Source organism: Schistocerca americana, chromosome 6, assembly GCF_021461395.2.
Source record: "Schistocerca americana isolate TAMUIC-IGC-003095 chromosome 6, iqSchAmer2.1, whole genome shotgun sequence".
In the NCBI taxonomy this organism is placed as follows: domain Eukaryota; kingdom Metazoa; phylum Arthropoda; class Insecta; order Orthoptera; family Acrididae; genus Schistocerca; species Schistocerca americana.
In genome coordinates this window covers 203,573,434-203,589,088 of record NC_060124.1, presented here as the reverse complement: position 1 = coordinate 203,589,088, position 15,655 = coordinate 203,573,434, and the positions used below count along the sequence as shown (strand labels likewise).

Below are 15,655 nucleotides of genomic sequence, written 5' to 3'. Positions count from 1 at the left end.
AATGACGATTTTGTGCATTTATACCACCCTGTTTGCCCAAAAACATTATCAAGAAATCTACTAGTGACAAAGTTTGGATACCAATGAAAAATGTTTTGAGGAAACTTCCAGTGCTAGAACTTACCACAGCAACTGGGAGGTCGTATTCTACATCACACAAGCTGTCTGAAGAAATAAGTGTTCTTAACATTCACTACCAGGTTTAGGGACAGTCACATCTCGAAGGATGTTAATTGAAAATATTTAATTTAAGTATGTCAAAACAATATAAATGTTAATTTCAGTGATGTTTGCACTTTTTATATATAATTCAGTACCTTACTTCAATAATAATTGATTATATCCCGCCAATTTCACACATAAATAGGCAACAGCCATCTCCTTATTTTCAAAAATTCATATCTTTGTTCACAGTCACATATCATTGTTGAAATTTTTACAGTACGTTGCTATCACATACGTGTACAAACTGAGCAAAAATCATATTTTTATATTCAGTCCCACCTGAGATAACTAACCCCAAACTCTATAAAAAATGAAACTTTTCAAATTTCAAAAATTCATAAAAAATTAAGTAAACATTTGTAAGTGTTATTGCTCTACATGAGGCTAGTAGGTTAGGTTAGGTTAGTGTTTTTAACGTCCCATCGACAACGAGGTCATTAGAGGCAGAGCACAAGCTCGGGTTAGGGAAGGATGGGGAAGGAAATCGGCCGTGCCCTTTCAAAGGAACCATCCCGGCATTTGCCTGAAACGATTTAAGGAAATCACAGAAAACCTAAATCAGGATGGCTGGAGACGGGATTGAACCGTCGTCCTCCCGAATGCGAGTCCAGTGTGCTAACCACTGCGCCACCTCGCTCGGTGAGGCTAGTAGTGTATGATATCTAACTACAGGAAAAAAATAGACACTCATAAATCACTACTTGTTTGTTTATTTTTGCCCCTAAAAAGTGTATTTTTGAAACTTTAGATACTAAACTTTGGAGGCCATTTTGACTGGTTATTTTTGAATTTAGGGTATTTTGTGTACTAGACAATGTTGTAGAGGACACTTTTCTAAAAACAATCATGTCAATTGCATAGATGACTCAATGCTCCTGAGTTTCAGTGTATGGTCTCCTTTAATCTTAAAGTAGATATAAAAATCAATTTATTTCTTAAAACCTGTATTTCCCAGTCCAAATGGTAATACTGCCACACTGGAACTCTCTTATACAGCACCACAAACTATACTAGAGATGAAAAAACAATTCCTCTCCTTTTTGATGGCTTTCTTCTCTGTGCACCTATTTGTCAGTTTTTCTGTTACCTTTTCTCTCTTCCCTGCTGTCCAATAAATTATACTAGAAGTTCTCACAAAACATTTTACTCATATTTACAATATCAACTCACTTGAATTTCATTTTTCTTATATATGAATGTATGTGGATGTGTGTTCCAGTACAGACTGGATCACTTGCCCAATTTCCCACTGCTGTAAAGAATTAAGCCATGAGGTATCTGAATGTAATGCTATATTATATCTCAGAGTTGTTCTGAGATTCACAATGCTTTACTAAATATTGTCCTATTGCAGGTGGTACAGACTTGCCTTTCTGAGAACCAACGCACACAGCCAGTTACTGGGATAAGAATTTGAATCACTCAGTCACTTTCCATTCAATGCCTTTAGTTTTTTAAAAAATGAAAAGAAAATAGGACCGGTGGGGAGGGAGGGGGGGGGGGGGGGAAGATACTAACTTAGCATAGAAATCATACATTTGAATTTGCAGCCTGACATTTAGCTTGCAGCCACCAAGTCACAAACTGACAAGTTAGCCAGCAGGAACATGAACACTGTTCCCTTTCTTTGCCTACATATTCCTCCAAAGAACCAAAACACTTTGGCAGTCCTCAAGAAAAATTCACAATACTGTGCTGTTTGCTGGCATAAAGCATTTACCCTAATTTTTTTCGGAAACAGGGAAGTTTCTGTCAATCACCCTTACTGATTTTACACTCTCATTCTTCACAGCTCTTTGCAGCATTATTCCCAGATAATGTATACATGTAATTGTTTCCAAGGGGGCAGGGAGTTCATAGATAATGTTGTAATCTGACACTACAGAATTAAAATAATTAAAAATTTTTGCTTACCTTACTCTTTTGCGACAAGGGCTAAAAATGTCGTCGTCATCATCATCGTCGTCATCTTCTGGATGATCAAATGAATCACTGTCATCTAAATCTTCAACCATACCATCTCTGTAAACTGAATTTCTTTCACTTAAAGTCAGAGGTGCTCCACATCTAATATGGCGCCTTGAACGAATTTCTGAAAAATAATAAAATAGGTGATCAGTTGCTAAGTAAAATTATTCCAGTCAAAGTGATCACATATTTTGTTTATCACAGAAGAAGTAGAAAAGGTTCTGAGGAGCAAACAGGGACTTCCTGTTAAAGTTTATGGAATTCAAATTCAAACACAGAAATGCAAAGGAACAACTATTATTACGTCTTGATACAAAAGCAAAGTGTACTGAAAGATGGGCACACAATGAATAAACAAAATGGTGCTACAACCAAGGAACATAAAAATAAATGCGACAGTAGTGCCATCAAAATTTTAGGCGGGTCCCCTCGCCCCCCCAGAATAGGTTACTCTCCCCCATCAGAAAAGACAGACTGCCTAAATGTTACTCATTGCTTCACCCATTTAGTGAGCCATGATCTGTCCTCAAACATTCCATATTCCAGTTACTTCCGTGTATTCTTTTTCACCATAAAATATTACATTTAAGAGAAGCAGAGTAGTAGATATCTCTATCCTTATTTAAATATTTTTAGAATTGTCTTCTTCTAAAACTGCAGATGACAATGTGGTCTTCAGACCGAAGACAGTGTGGTGCACATTCTCCACTCTATCCTGTGCAAGTTTTTCCACCTCCAAATAAGTATGGCAACCAACATCCTTTTGAACTTGCTTAATGTATTCATCTCTTGATCTCCCTCTACAATTCTGACTGCCAGAATTTCTAACCAACATTAAACTAATAATTCCTTGATGTCTCAGAATGTGTCCTGTAAACCAATCCCTTCTTTTAGTCAGGTTATGCCAAATATCTTTTCTCTCCTATTCCATTCAGTACTTCCTTATTAATTATGCATTCTATCCATTTAATTTTCAGCATCTCCTGTAGCAGCACATTTCAATATCTTCTTCTCTCTTCTAGTCAAATGGCTTATCATCAAATTCTCACTTCCATACAAGGCTACACTCCAAATACTTTCACCAGATGCTTCCTGTGGCTCAAGTTGAAGTGTGTCAACAAATTTCTCTTCTTCAGAAATACTTTTCTTGTCACTCCTAGTCAACATTTTATATTCTCTCTACTTCTGCAATCATTAGTTATTTTGTTGCTCAAATAGCAAAACTCGTCTACTTTTGGAGCCTCATTTCCTAATTTCTAATTCTCTCAGAATCATCTAATGTAATTCAACTACACTCCATTATCATTGCTTTGATTTTGTTGATGTTCATCTTACATTCTGCTTTCAAGACACTGTCCATCCTGTTCAACTGCTCTTTTAAGCCTTTTGCTTTCTGACAAAATTACAACGTCACAGGAAAACATCAAAGTTTTTATTTCTTCTCTCTGAACTTTAATTCCCATTCCAAAATTTCTCCTTGGCTTCCTCCACAGTTGCCCAATGTGCAGATTGAATAACACTGGGGATAGGCTACACCACTGTCTCACTCCCTTCTCTGCCACTGCTTCCCTTTCATTGTCCTCAACTCTGTAACTGCCGTATGGTTTCTGTACAAGTTGTATATAAACTTCCACACTCTTTATTTTACCCCTGCTAGCTCCAGAATTTCAAAGAGCATATTCCAGTCAACATTTTCAAAAGCTTTCTCTAAATATAAAAATGTTATGAACATAGATTTGGCTTTCTTTGACCTATCTTTTAAGGTAATTCAAGGGTCAGTATCATTATACATATTCAAACATTTCTCCTGAACCGAAAGTGATCATCCCAGAGGTTGGCTTCCACCAGGTTTCGCACTCTTTGGTAAATAATTAATGTCAGCATTTTGCAACTATGACTTTAAAAACTGATGGTTTAGTAATATTCAAACTTGACACCACCTGCTCTCTTTGAAACTGGAAATATTACATTCTTCTTGAAGCCTGAGAGTATTTCCTGTCTCATTCATCTTGTAGAGTAGGTAGGATGGTCTTGTTATGGTTGAACAACCCCCCCCCCCCCTCCCCTTGGATAATAGTAGTTCTGAGGGAAAATAGTCTACCCCAGGGCCTTGCGAAGTGTGTCGGTGCTCTGTCAAATTCTTCTTCCAGCATCATATCTCCCATCTTATCACCTACTTCCTCTTCTCTTTCTATAATGCTGACTAAGGTTGTGGTGACGCAGGTATAAAATTTAAAAGGCAGAGTTGTCAAAATCACATGATATCTTTCTGTAGACTAATTCAGGGAGTATATGCAGACAACGAAAAAAAAAAAAGTTCCTGGATGTCTCAGTTAAAATGACACTTTTTCTGTGTTAAATGTTAAGTGACGATATACTTTCCCTTGGAACTGTAAAACCTATCAATCCTTTGAATGGTAAAGGATTTATACGCCACAACCTCTATCAGTAACATATCTCACTTTCCGTCAACTGTTTTCACACAATGTTGGCAATAAAAAAAAAGGGAAAAATGAGTTCATGCTGTTGTTCACTGCATGAACCCTCCAATTCATATATAACCTTTTGTTAAAATGGAATAGTTACTGGCTTGAACAACAGATCTCAGAAAATGTGCACAGAACAAAAAACATAAATTTATATGATCTGTCCATAACAGTTGGCTATCTACACGAGTCATGCACAAGTGTTAAACAAAGATTACCACAACAGGAACAGATGTGATACAGCATTAAACAAAATATGCTGTAAGTTAAAAGACTAAGCTGCAGGTAGCAGCAGAGGGGGAGGGGGTTAACTTCTGCAAGAAAGACATGTTATTGAGATCTTTTGATTCAGCAACGGCATGGAATCTTAAAAGAGTGGCCGAAAACTTCTTGGAGGAAGTAACTGTTTTTTCTGCTTTATTAATTTCTGTTGTGTAAGGCCCAATTAGAATCTAAACCATCCTCACTCATCCTCAGTTTCATAACAAGTACTTGCCCTCTAAAAGTGTTTGTGTTGTTCATTGCCACATCGTATCATCTTGTGGCCACAGTCAAATCAAGAATCTGTGGATTTCCTTTTAGCTATTCCAGAGGCATCTTACCCTCAGCCTATGCAGTACTGATGAACATTCTGTAGGATGTATAACCACAATCAACTTTTCCCCGTTTGCTTTCACACCCATTTTAAGGAACATGTAAATTGCCACTAAGATGATGATGTCGGGTTTGTGGAGCACTCAACTGCGCAGTTATAAGTGCCCATACAATTTCCCAACCTTTGCTCAGCCCAATTTTGCCACTTTCCAGGATGATGATGAAATGATGAGGATAACACAAACACCCAGTCATCTCAAGGCAGGTGAAAATCCTTGACCCGCCAGGAATTGAACCCGGGACCCCGTGCTCGGGAAGTGAGAACGCAACCGCGAGCTGCGGACAATTGCCACTAAGGCAACATAGGTTGTATCACCCAATACAGCGACCTTGTTGAAGAAATTAACTAAAATAAAATAATTCCAATAAATTAGGGCCAGGGTCAACTCAACAAAGCAGGTCAATGGAATTGTAATAACACAGACAATGGATTACGAGCTCCTGCGTACAGTACACTGAAGACAGTGTGTCGGCTTGCTGTATACTGTTATCCGACAAAGGCTTGCTGCATACTGTTATCTGACAAAGGCTTGCTGCATACTGTTATCTGACAAAAAATTGCTTTGAGAAACTTCCTTTAATGATTCATATATTTGTGAAAAAAGTTTGCCAGTTGCTCTTTTAATGACTTTCATGTGATGTCAGGCTATAAACTGGGCACAGGTACAATGCATCGACTCTATAAACAAAATTTCCACCTTAATGACACAACTGAAAGAATTGATCTCATTCAGAGCACACCCGTAACAGGCCACACGTTTGGTAACTATATTCAAGAGACTTCTCCTGGGTTATGTGTGTTGAGGTCTACTGTTGGTGCAAGGGGAGTTCCAAGAAGTAAGTTACACATGTCGACCCTTGCTAACACTATTGCCTAAGAGTGGCCCATTGTCAGAAGTGTGTGTTTGTGTGTGTTTTTCTGGGTTTCCTGCAGCCACACTTCCGCTGTGGTATGGGCAACAGTTGCATCCCACTGTGGGCATGAAACAGCATGCCAACTGGAAACATACACCGAGGCTCAAATATGTGGTAAAATATGACATGTGCGTAAAAGGCCTGAAGCCTTCCAAGATTAACTAGCAGTATGTGCTATGTTGCGTAGAGCCATAACAGAATGGTGCCGACAGTTTGACCAAGGCCTTACACATGTTGCTGACCCTGATTGGGAAAGAAGGCCATTGACATTGATCACAGATGACACAGTCTGAGGAACTGACTCAGTTACTGAACGGCACCATGAGCGCTGAGCAGATACTGTCAATGAGGAATTGAAAGATGGGTAGAATGTGCCTGTTGGAAAATAGCGTCACACAACCGTGTCACTTTGAAATGTAGTACAGCAATCAATAAATGTCATTTGGCCTCCCATAGTAATGAGTAACTTACTTTTTGAAGCCCCCTTATAATGTTACAAAGTGAAAGCTTGAGTGAAACACAATACCCAAATGTTCGTCTGTATGTGTAAGCAAGCAAGTGACTGATGCAAAACCTAATGCATGCAGTAAAAACTACTCATAAGAGGAATGCTTTCACAATTTTACTGCTGTGCAACAGTAACAAGAGCAAACACACAGCTCACATAAAGTGGGGAAAATAACACCACAATAACATTGTAGAGGAGTGGAAGGTTTTATGTAATTACAAACCACAGTACAAATGAAGAAATTTAGATGCGCCTGTATGACATGGTAGAAGCCTGGCAATCAGTAATCAGATGATTTGATGACAATGGGTGTTTCCTCTCACAAGGGGAGCTTCCGGTCTCTGAAATTCAGTTCAGGATGAGACTTCACAGGTAAGCAGTATACCTCAAGGGAGTCCACTCATAGAAGTCTTAAAGCATACTATCTAGATAATTCCGAGAAAAAGTGCTGTAAGTTTTAAGCATAACTCATATGTGCCTCATACATGGGCAAAGTAGCATTTTAGCACACTGGTGAAATAGCTTGGTCAGTAGCGTGCTAGAATGTCATACAGCCAATCCAGGTTCGATCCTACCTGCAGGATCGATTACATTTTTTTGTTTTCTTGAAGTTTTAAAAATTATAACAAAATTTAAATTAAGTGAATGACCTTATGTATTATCAATTAAATCATAAACAATTTTATTTTGTTTATGAAATGGCTGCCACAGCTACTTAACATGTGAATTAAATGCATGAATATTTTCTTTTAAAAAGTTGAATACTTTCTGGGTGGATTTTCAATTATACAAATTTTTTTTACAATATCATGTTCATTTCTCAATTTTGTGTTTTGCAGGCAAGCAGCAGAATGATAACCGTCATAAAAATGTTGAAAACAAAAAATATTTTGTCATCTTGCACAATTTATGAAGATGATTGTTTATAGGAACAATGTTTCTTTAGAAGATCTGTTGAAAAACATACTTCATTGACATTCCTGAAAACTTCTCTCACCAGAAAGCCTGGCAGCATACTAGGCATAACAGATCATTTCCTTAAAAATTGGCGATGACAGCTGATGGACTATTCCTTGGATTTTTATATAGTCTTCACGAGAATTTATTTCTCATTATTTTCAGAAAGATAAGCGCAATTTTGCATATGTTTTATCAGATTTCTTTCACTTGTCTATAAAAGTAGACATAACATTTTGGAGGAATCACTTCACTTGTACACACTGGCAATTTCTCATCATCCTGAAAAATTTCATCATATAATTCAGACTTTACTTGTCCACCCCAAGACACAATAGTTAACAGAAACGACCCATATACGGCTTCAAATGCCAGTTGAGGAAGTCAGTATACAGTTCTGTCGTTAACTTCCCAGATTTGGAAGACATTGTTACAACATTTTTATAATTTAGTTCATATTCTTTTACTGTTTTTTGAACTCCGGGAGCAAAGATACTGGTTGCACCTGGTAAACAAACAAAAACTTGAGGTAGGATGTATCCAGATAAGAGTGAGAGCATATTGAGCAGTATACGTATGCATCACTTTATTTATGTAGTTTCTTTTGACGAAAATAGCTCTGCTTCATTTTACAGCCAGAGTCCTGTTGTACACTGACTGAGACCGACATCCTGAAAAGAATAAACAACTGAAATTGAAGTATTTTGTCAGAGAATTGTAAAAATAGAGAGCAAACTTAATTTTTAAATACCGTGCAATAAATAGCTGTCTGGTCAGTGTTGATAACAAAATCTTTGTTGAAATACGGTATCAACTTTTACATTTGGGTTCGAAAGTGTCTGCAGCAGGAAAGGCTTCTTCGATCATTGCTGTTTCTTTTCTTGAACAAATCTTATCACTTTTTGCTGACGAATTCAGTGCTTATTTTTTGACCTATGAACTCAGCTGTCAGAAGCTTAAAATTAAAAAAAACTGAACTGTTGTGCTGCTGCTAAAGCCCACTGTTGTAAATTCCGTGTAGTCACTTGCTCTTGGGCCGAACAAAAAGATCGTACGGCCAAGAACTGATTGCTGCAGGCTTATCAAATTGATTTCCTCTTTTTTTTAATTTCTTCTTCCCACTGGGATAGATATTCCTTCTTTCTTAACTGGCTTTATTCTTGTTTTTAATGTTTGCAGTTTCCACATGGGGTGAGCCTTTGCAATATTAACAAAGTTAATTTACATCTGTAAATTTCTTCACCCATCAACATTGCTTCACGAGAGATTGTCACTCAAGATTCAGATGCAATGGAATTATTTGCAGCAAACAAGCTTTCATAATAAACACCCACGTCTTTTAACATCACCTTCAACACTTCACTGTATTATGAATCTGCAGCTACTGATACTCTCACGGTGTCTTCATTGACAGATTTTTAATTCACAATATTGTAAAAATTCCGTTAATATTTCACAGTACAGAACACTCCAATCTCTACAAAAGTCAGGAACGAACTGTCACTGTAGCAGGTAAGGCCCATTGCTCGATTAGTTACGTGTGGGCCTTGACACTTCCTGACTATCTGCCTGTCTATATATACGATAGGGCAACAACTATACTCTGCTTTTCCACGAAGACAGTGGTTCCTCAAATTTAAAATGAATATTTATAACCTTTCCACAGTTTATAACACCACCCAATTTTGTAACAACATTGTAATGACAGCAATATACCTCCATTAGAAATGCATTTGAAATTATTCAACTTTTTAAAAAGAAAGTATTGATGAGTGTAATTCATTTTTTAAGTAGCCTATGACAACCATTTCAAAAACGAAATAAAATATTTATGATTTAATTGATAATACAGTAAAACTGGCTCAAATCGGTATGTGTATAATTCGAAAATCTGCCCAAACCATACAAGTATTTCAGTCCCGACGCATTTGGTGCACCTTTACATGCAGATTTTTTGCATAAAGGGGAACGTGCCTAACGCGGAAACAGAAAATAAACCTTAGAACATAATAAATAAATCATTGTATAATGAGGAAGAGTGTCTACATTATACTACTGTATTACATTTCATTAGTTATTCACAACTCTACAAGGACATTACTTTTGACACCTCTGTTATGCGGTGCAAATCCAAGGAAAGAGATCCAGTGCAGTGTGGTGCTGCTGGTGTGGACCTAAAGCCACACAGCTCTGTGCAACAACAAACAAGTTACACTCAGTGTCGGTGCAGTACATCAAAGGAAACAGTTCGTTCGTCAGCATCCTGTTTGTCGGCTTTCTTGTTTTCCTCAATGACTCATGCTGTCGCATACAGAAACGTTGTACATCTACCAACACTCTGCTGAAATGTGCGCAGTGAAAAGAGGTGGGTACTGTTCCGTTAAACAATGATTTTACCTGGCAAGGTGACTACTTTCTGCCTGTTTCAGTTGAATAGGTACAGTAACATGATCTCGAACAAACGGTGTGTGCCGTTAACACTTAGCAAAAAGATTAATGTAACTGAGACAAGTGAGACAGACAAACAATCTGTGCACAAAATTATGTTGCTTTTTAAATGCGGTAAAACACTGATTTATGAGACTAAGAAACAAGGATGAGTTTCAGGATGAATGGATGAAAGGGAAGGGGCAGAAGGAAAGAAAGGTGAAGAAGACCAGAAATGAAGAAATTAACGAAATAGTGTGGGAATGGTTTGTATGTGCATGGGCAAAAAAAAAGTACCTTTATCTGCACCCATGTTGCAGAGTGAGGTTCTGAAAGTCACTAACGACCTTGGAATTACAGAGTTTAAGGCATCCAAAGGATGGCTGGACAGTTTCAAGTCTAGGCACAACATCGTGTGGAATGAAGTGTGTGGGAGAGCTAAAGATGTGCAGGAAAGTGTAGCAACAGAATGGAAGGCAATACTGTCCAACTTAATTGTGAATTATAACCCGAAAGACATGTTCAGCGCCAATGAAACAGGACTGCTTTGTGGTGCACTGCCTTAAAAATCGCTAGCAAAACGAGGTAACAAGTGTACCAGCAGAAAAATGTCTAGGGAAAGACTCACGGTACTCCTGTGTGGAAACATAATATGTGAAATGGAGAAGCCACTGGTAATTGGAAAGGCAGCAAAACCACATTGCTTCAAAAACATAGACATCAGTACATTCCCAGTCACATGACGAAGCAATAAAAAGGTGTGGATGGTGAGTGGTCTTATGGAAACATGGCTGGGCTCTTTCAATGCAAAAAGGCCATGTTCTCCCTTTCCAGACAATGCAACCTTCCACTTGAACGTAACGGGCATAATCCATATCACTTCAGGCAGGGGGGTTACCTTCGTAGTATCGGATGTTATTAAATTTAGCATATATTAAAATTCAGGAGTAAGTTAAGAAACACATATTTTTATTTTCTCCAAAAAATTCCTGCCCCGAGATACAGGCCTCCAAAGATGATATTGCGAACACCGTTCTAAATATGTGAATTTCGGAAAATGTTGTATCTCTGTGACATTTCTAGATATTTTGTTAAGATAACTGCTTTATGATTACAAGGTATCCTCTGTTTGGACATATCTATCAAAGTTCTTTTACTGTCGCCTTTTCAATTTTTTTTATAATTTACAGAAAAACTTTTTGTAAAGGAGGGCTTCCACTTGTAAGTTGGACAGGTTTTATTTTAAAAAATCATTTTTTTTGACTTTCAATGCTAATGTGTGTCTTCACTGAAGTTGTTTCTTACTCATTTCTTTGTTACAATGTTTATTTCTATTGTATTTGTTGCAGTTATTTCTTATCAATTTCTTTGTTGCAGTTATTTCTTTTCACTTTCATTGTTGCAGTTATTTCTTTTCACTTTCATTGTTGCAGTTATTTCTTTTCACTTTCATTGTTGCAGATTTTTCTTACACTTTGTTGTAGTTTCTTGTCACTTTCTTTGTCATGGTTCTTCATTGCAGGTTTCTGTATTGTAGTTGTTCAGTGCTAATTTGTTTACTGAATACGCTTCTAAGAAATTTGAGATCATCCAGTGAGTTCTGTGAGGAATTTACCAGTTCACACAGCTGCAGTGTTTTCTGTGAAAAGGACTGTTTGAAATGCCTTCTGACTGGGGCCACAGGAGAGTGAAGTGTGCACTGACTACTTGCCTATCCGTAAAAGATTGATTTATAAGACAAACAAAAAAAAAAAAAAAAAAACAGACTTTGTTCTGATTGGGAATAAGTCTTCTCATCTGAAGACTCTGTTTCAAAGTGAAGATGTTTCCAGTGACGAGGTTTTGTGTTCTAAATGTTTTGACAGAATAACCCCAACATGTTGAAACTATTGTATGGTGCAAAAAATTGCCTAGAAAAAACAATTTTGAACAGGAAATTAAAACAAGTTTCCCTCCTTGATATGTGGCAAAAAAGTGATGCGTAAAGCAAATAAACATTGGACTAATATATATGTACATACAATAATAAACGAATTTAAAGTTCAAGTAAAAATATAGAAATGCCATGTTATCTATCAATTGGTGTAAAAGTCCAGTGTTCTATTGTCTAATATACAGTAACTGAACATCTACTGTGCTGGAGTGAAGGTACGTTAATACAGTATACGCATAAATAAAAATTTTTACTGTGCTTTTGCGCATAATACCTGACAAACTTTACGTAGCCCAGTTTTGTGTAATCCGGAAACTTATCCAATTTGGAAAATTATTTTAGTTCCACACGATTCCGTTTTTAGCAAGTTTTACTTTCCTTTAGGTCATTAACTTTATAAATGTTGTTATAATTTTTTTTAAATTAAGAAAACAACATAAAACCGAGCGTGCCGGTTAGATCAATATCACCCTGCAAAGTCTCATCCTGACCTGAATTTTCGAGACTAGAAGATTCCCTTGTCAGTCTGAGGTGGACTATTACTATTCATTGATGAAAAAGTTAGTGCAAATGTTTTCATAAACATTTTAAATAATAGCTTGCTTCCTACGGTGGCAAAATTTAATACTGCACAATAATGTTTCTGCCCACAAATAATGAAAGTTGCATTGCGGTTCAAAGATAAGTTAAATTTGAGGGATTCAACTACTCAAAACTAAAAGGCTTGAATCATCACTTGATTAAAATTACATATTAGCTGATACCTCAACGCTTGGTACCAAGTTTTTCAGATCAGAGTTTGCGATGTCGTGGGTGAACTGTCCAGTATTGCCAAAGTGCTATAAATAAGAGTCAGTTCAAATGCAGTGTTTGAGCAGTGCACAGCAATTGATGACTGAGGACAGTTAGCCATCCACATCTGTACTCAGCAAACCACTTTGAACTGCACGGCAGATTCTGCGTCCCACTGTACCAGTTATTAGAGTTTCTTCCTTTTCCATTCATATTTGGGGCAAGGGAAGAATGTACCATTTGCTTATCGTTGACCACAAGAAGCCACCGCCCAGGTTAAATTCAAAGAAATAGTATCAACAGCAACTGAGAGATACACACCAAATAAATTAATCTGCGATGGAACTGATGCCCCTTGAACAGTTATATGGAGCAACAAAAAACTCATGTCAAATTTAAAAGAACACAAAATCCCAAAGTTGGCGAAGTTTTACAGAATCCAGGGTGTATACGTCGACAAAAAAATTCCCGCGTTTCCCGTTTAAAAATACACTGCATGCCTAAGCTAAAGTACATTTTTTCCATGTTAAGTGACAATATACTTTACCTCGGATATCAATCTCTGAACGGTAAATGTTTTATACACAAGCACAGAACTTCCCGGCAACTTAGAGGAAAAAAAAAAAAAAAATAGCGCACATTTTGGAAAGATCTTTGATGCACAAGCAACATGTACACTGTACAATTTCATATGATGAAGGTACACATACGAATTCCACTAAATACAGCATGGTAACTTTCGAAGCACTGAAATTGAGATTGCGATGAACTTTTGTCAGCCAATCACAGCTCATGCCACATGATCTCGCCAGCCAATGATAGCAGATATTCAGAGCATAGGACATATGAAGTAGCCAGCCAATAGCAACATCAACATCACTTTTAAGGAGCATGAAAACACAAATAGGAAAAGTTACTCGTTCGAATTAATACATGTAAAGTATAGTTACGAGGAAAGCTACAGTTTTGCATGTAATATTTGTTATCAAAAATTGTTTGCTGTTTTTTTTCAGAGCGTGTGGTTAGGCAGGATACTATGAACACAGCTAAAATTGAAGCATCTGAATATTTCTGACAAGCATGATAATAACTTCACTGCTGCGCAACGAACATTTCTTGGGTTACCTGGCTGAATAAATATACCCTTGAGCACTTCGTCTTTTCCACAGAAAGGCCAAGCTGCTCAACAACTGATTTCTCACTTCAGTTCTTAAAGGATAATTAGACTTTTTGCGATCATTACTGCATACATGAACCATGACCCATGGACCTTGCCGTTGGTGGGGAGGCTTGCGTGCCTTAGCGATACAGATAGCCGTACCGTAGGTTCAACCACAACGGGGGGGGGGGGGGGGGGGGGGGGGGGGGGGGGGGGTCTGTTGAGAGGCCAGAACAACGTGTGGTTCCTGAAGAGGGGCAGCAGCCTTTTCAGTAGTTGCAGGGGCAACAGTCTGGATGATTCACTGATCTGGCCTTGTAACACTAACCAAAACAGCCTTGCTGTGCTGGTACTGCGAACGGCTGAAAGCAAGGGGAAACTACAGCCGTAATTTTTCCCGAGGGCACGCAGCCTTACTATATAGTTAAATGATGATGGCGTCCTCTTGGGTAAAATATTCCGGAGGTAAAATAGTCCCCCACTTGGATCTCTCCGGGCGGGGACTACTCAGAAGGATGTCGTCATCAGGAGAAAGAAAACTTGCGTTCTACGAATCGGAACGTGGAATGTCAGATCCCTTAATCGGGCAGGTTGGTTAGAATATTTAAAAAGGCAAATGGGTAGGTTAAAGTTAGATATAGTGGAATATAGTGAAGTTTGGTGGCAGGAGGAACAAGACTTCTGGTCATGTGAATACAGGGTTATAAATACAAAATCAAATAGGGAGTAGGTTTAATAATGAATAGGAATGCGGGTAAGCTACTACAAACAGGATAATGAATGCATTATTGTGGCCAAGATAGATACGAAGCCAACGCCTACCACAGTAGTACAAGTTTATATGCCAACTAGCTCTGCAGATGATGAAGAAATTGAAGAAGTGTATGATGAAATAAAAGAAATTATTCAGATAGTGAAGGGAGACAAAAATTTAATAGTCGTGGGTGACTGGAATTCGGCAGTAGGAAAAGGGAGAGAAGGAAATGTAGTAGGTGAATATGGATTGGGGCTAAGAAATGAAAGAGGAAGCCGCCTGGTAGAATTTTGCATAGGGCACAACTTAATCATAGCTAAAACTTGGTTCAATAATCATAAAAGAAGGTTGTATACATGGAAGAAGCCTGGAGATACTGACAGGTTTCAGATAGATTATATAATGGTAAGACAGAGATTTAGGAACCAGGTTTTAAATTGTAAGACATTTCCAGGGGCAGATGTGGACTCCGACCACAATCTATTGGTTATGAAGTGTAGATTAAAACTGAAGAAACTGCAAATTGGTGGGAATTTAAGGAGATGGGACCTGGATAAACTGACTAAGCCAGATGTTGTACAGAGTTTCAGGGAGAGCACAAGGGAACGATTGACAGGAATGGGGGAAAGAAATACAGTAGAAGAAGAATGGGTAGCTCTGAGACATGAAATAGTGAAGGCAGCAGACGATCAAGTAGGTAAAAAGATGAGGGCTAGTAGAAATCCTTGGGTAACACAAGAAATATTGAATTTAATTGATGAAAGGAGAAAATATAAAAATTCAGTAAATGAAGCAGGCAAAAAGGAATACAAACGTCTCAAAAATGAGATCGACAGGAAGTGCAAAATGGCTAAGCAGGGATGGCTAGAGGACAAAT

The 15,655-nt window shown here is 37.8% G+C and overlaps 1 protein-coding gene across 2 annotated transcripts in view; it reads right to left on the bottom strand.

The window, feature by feature from the left end:
• The window catches only part of LOC124619245 (ATPase family AAA domain-containing protein 2-like), a 236,223-nt gene that overhangs the window by 186,161 nt on the left and 34,407 nt on the right, over window positions 1-15,655 (bottom strand). For both annotated transcript variants that reach the window (XM_047145490.1, XM_047145491.1), the window contains one exon: window positions 2,140-2,317. In XM_047145490.1, the coding sequence (XP_047001446.1) occupies window positions 2,140-2,317 (178 nt within the window). The remainder of the gene's footprint in view (window positions 1-2,139; window positions 2,318-15,655) is intronic.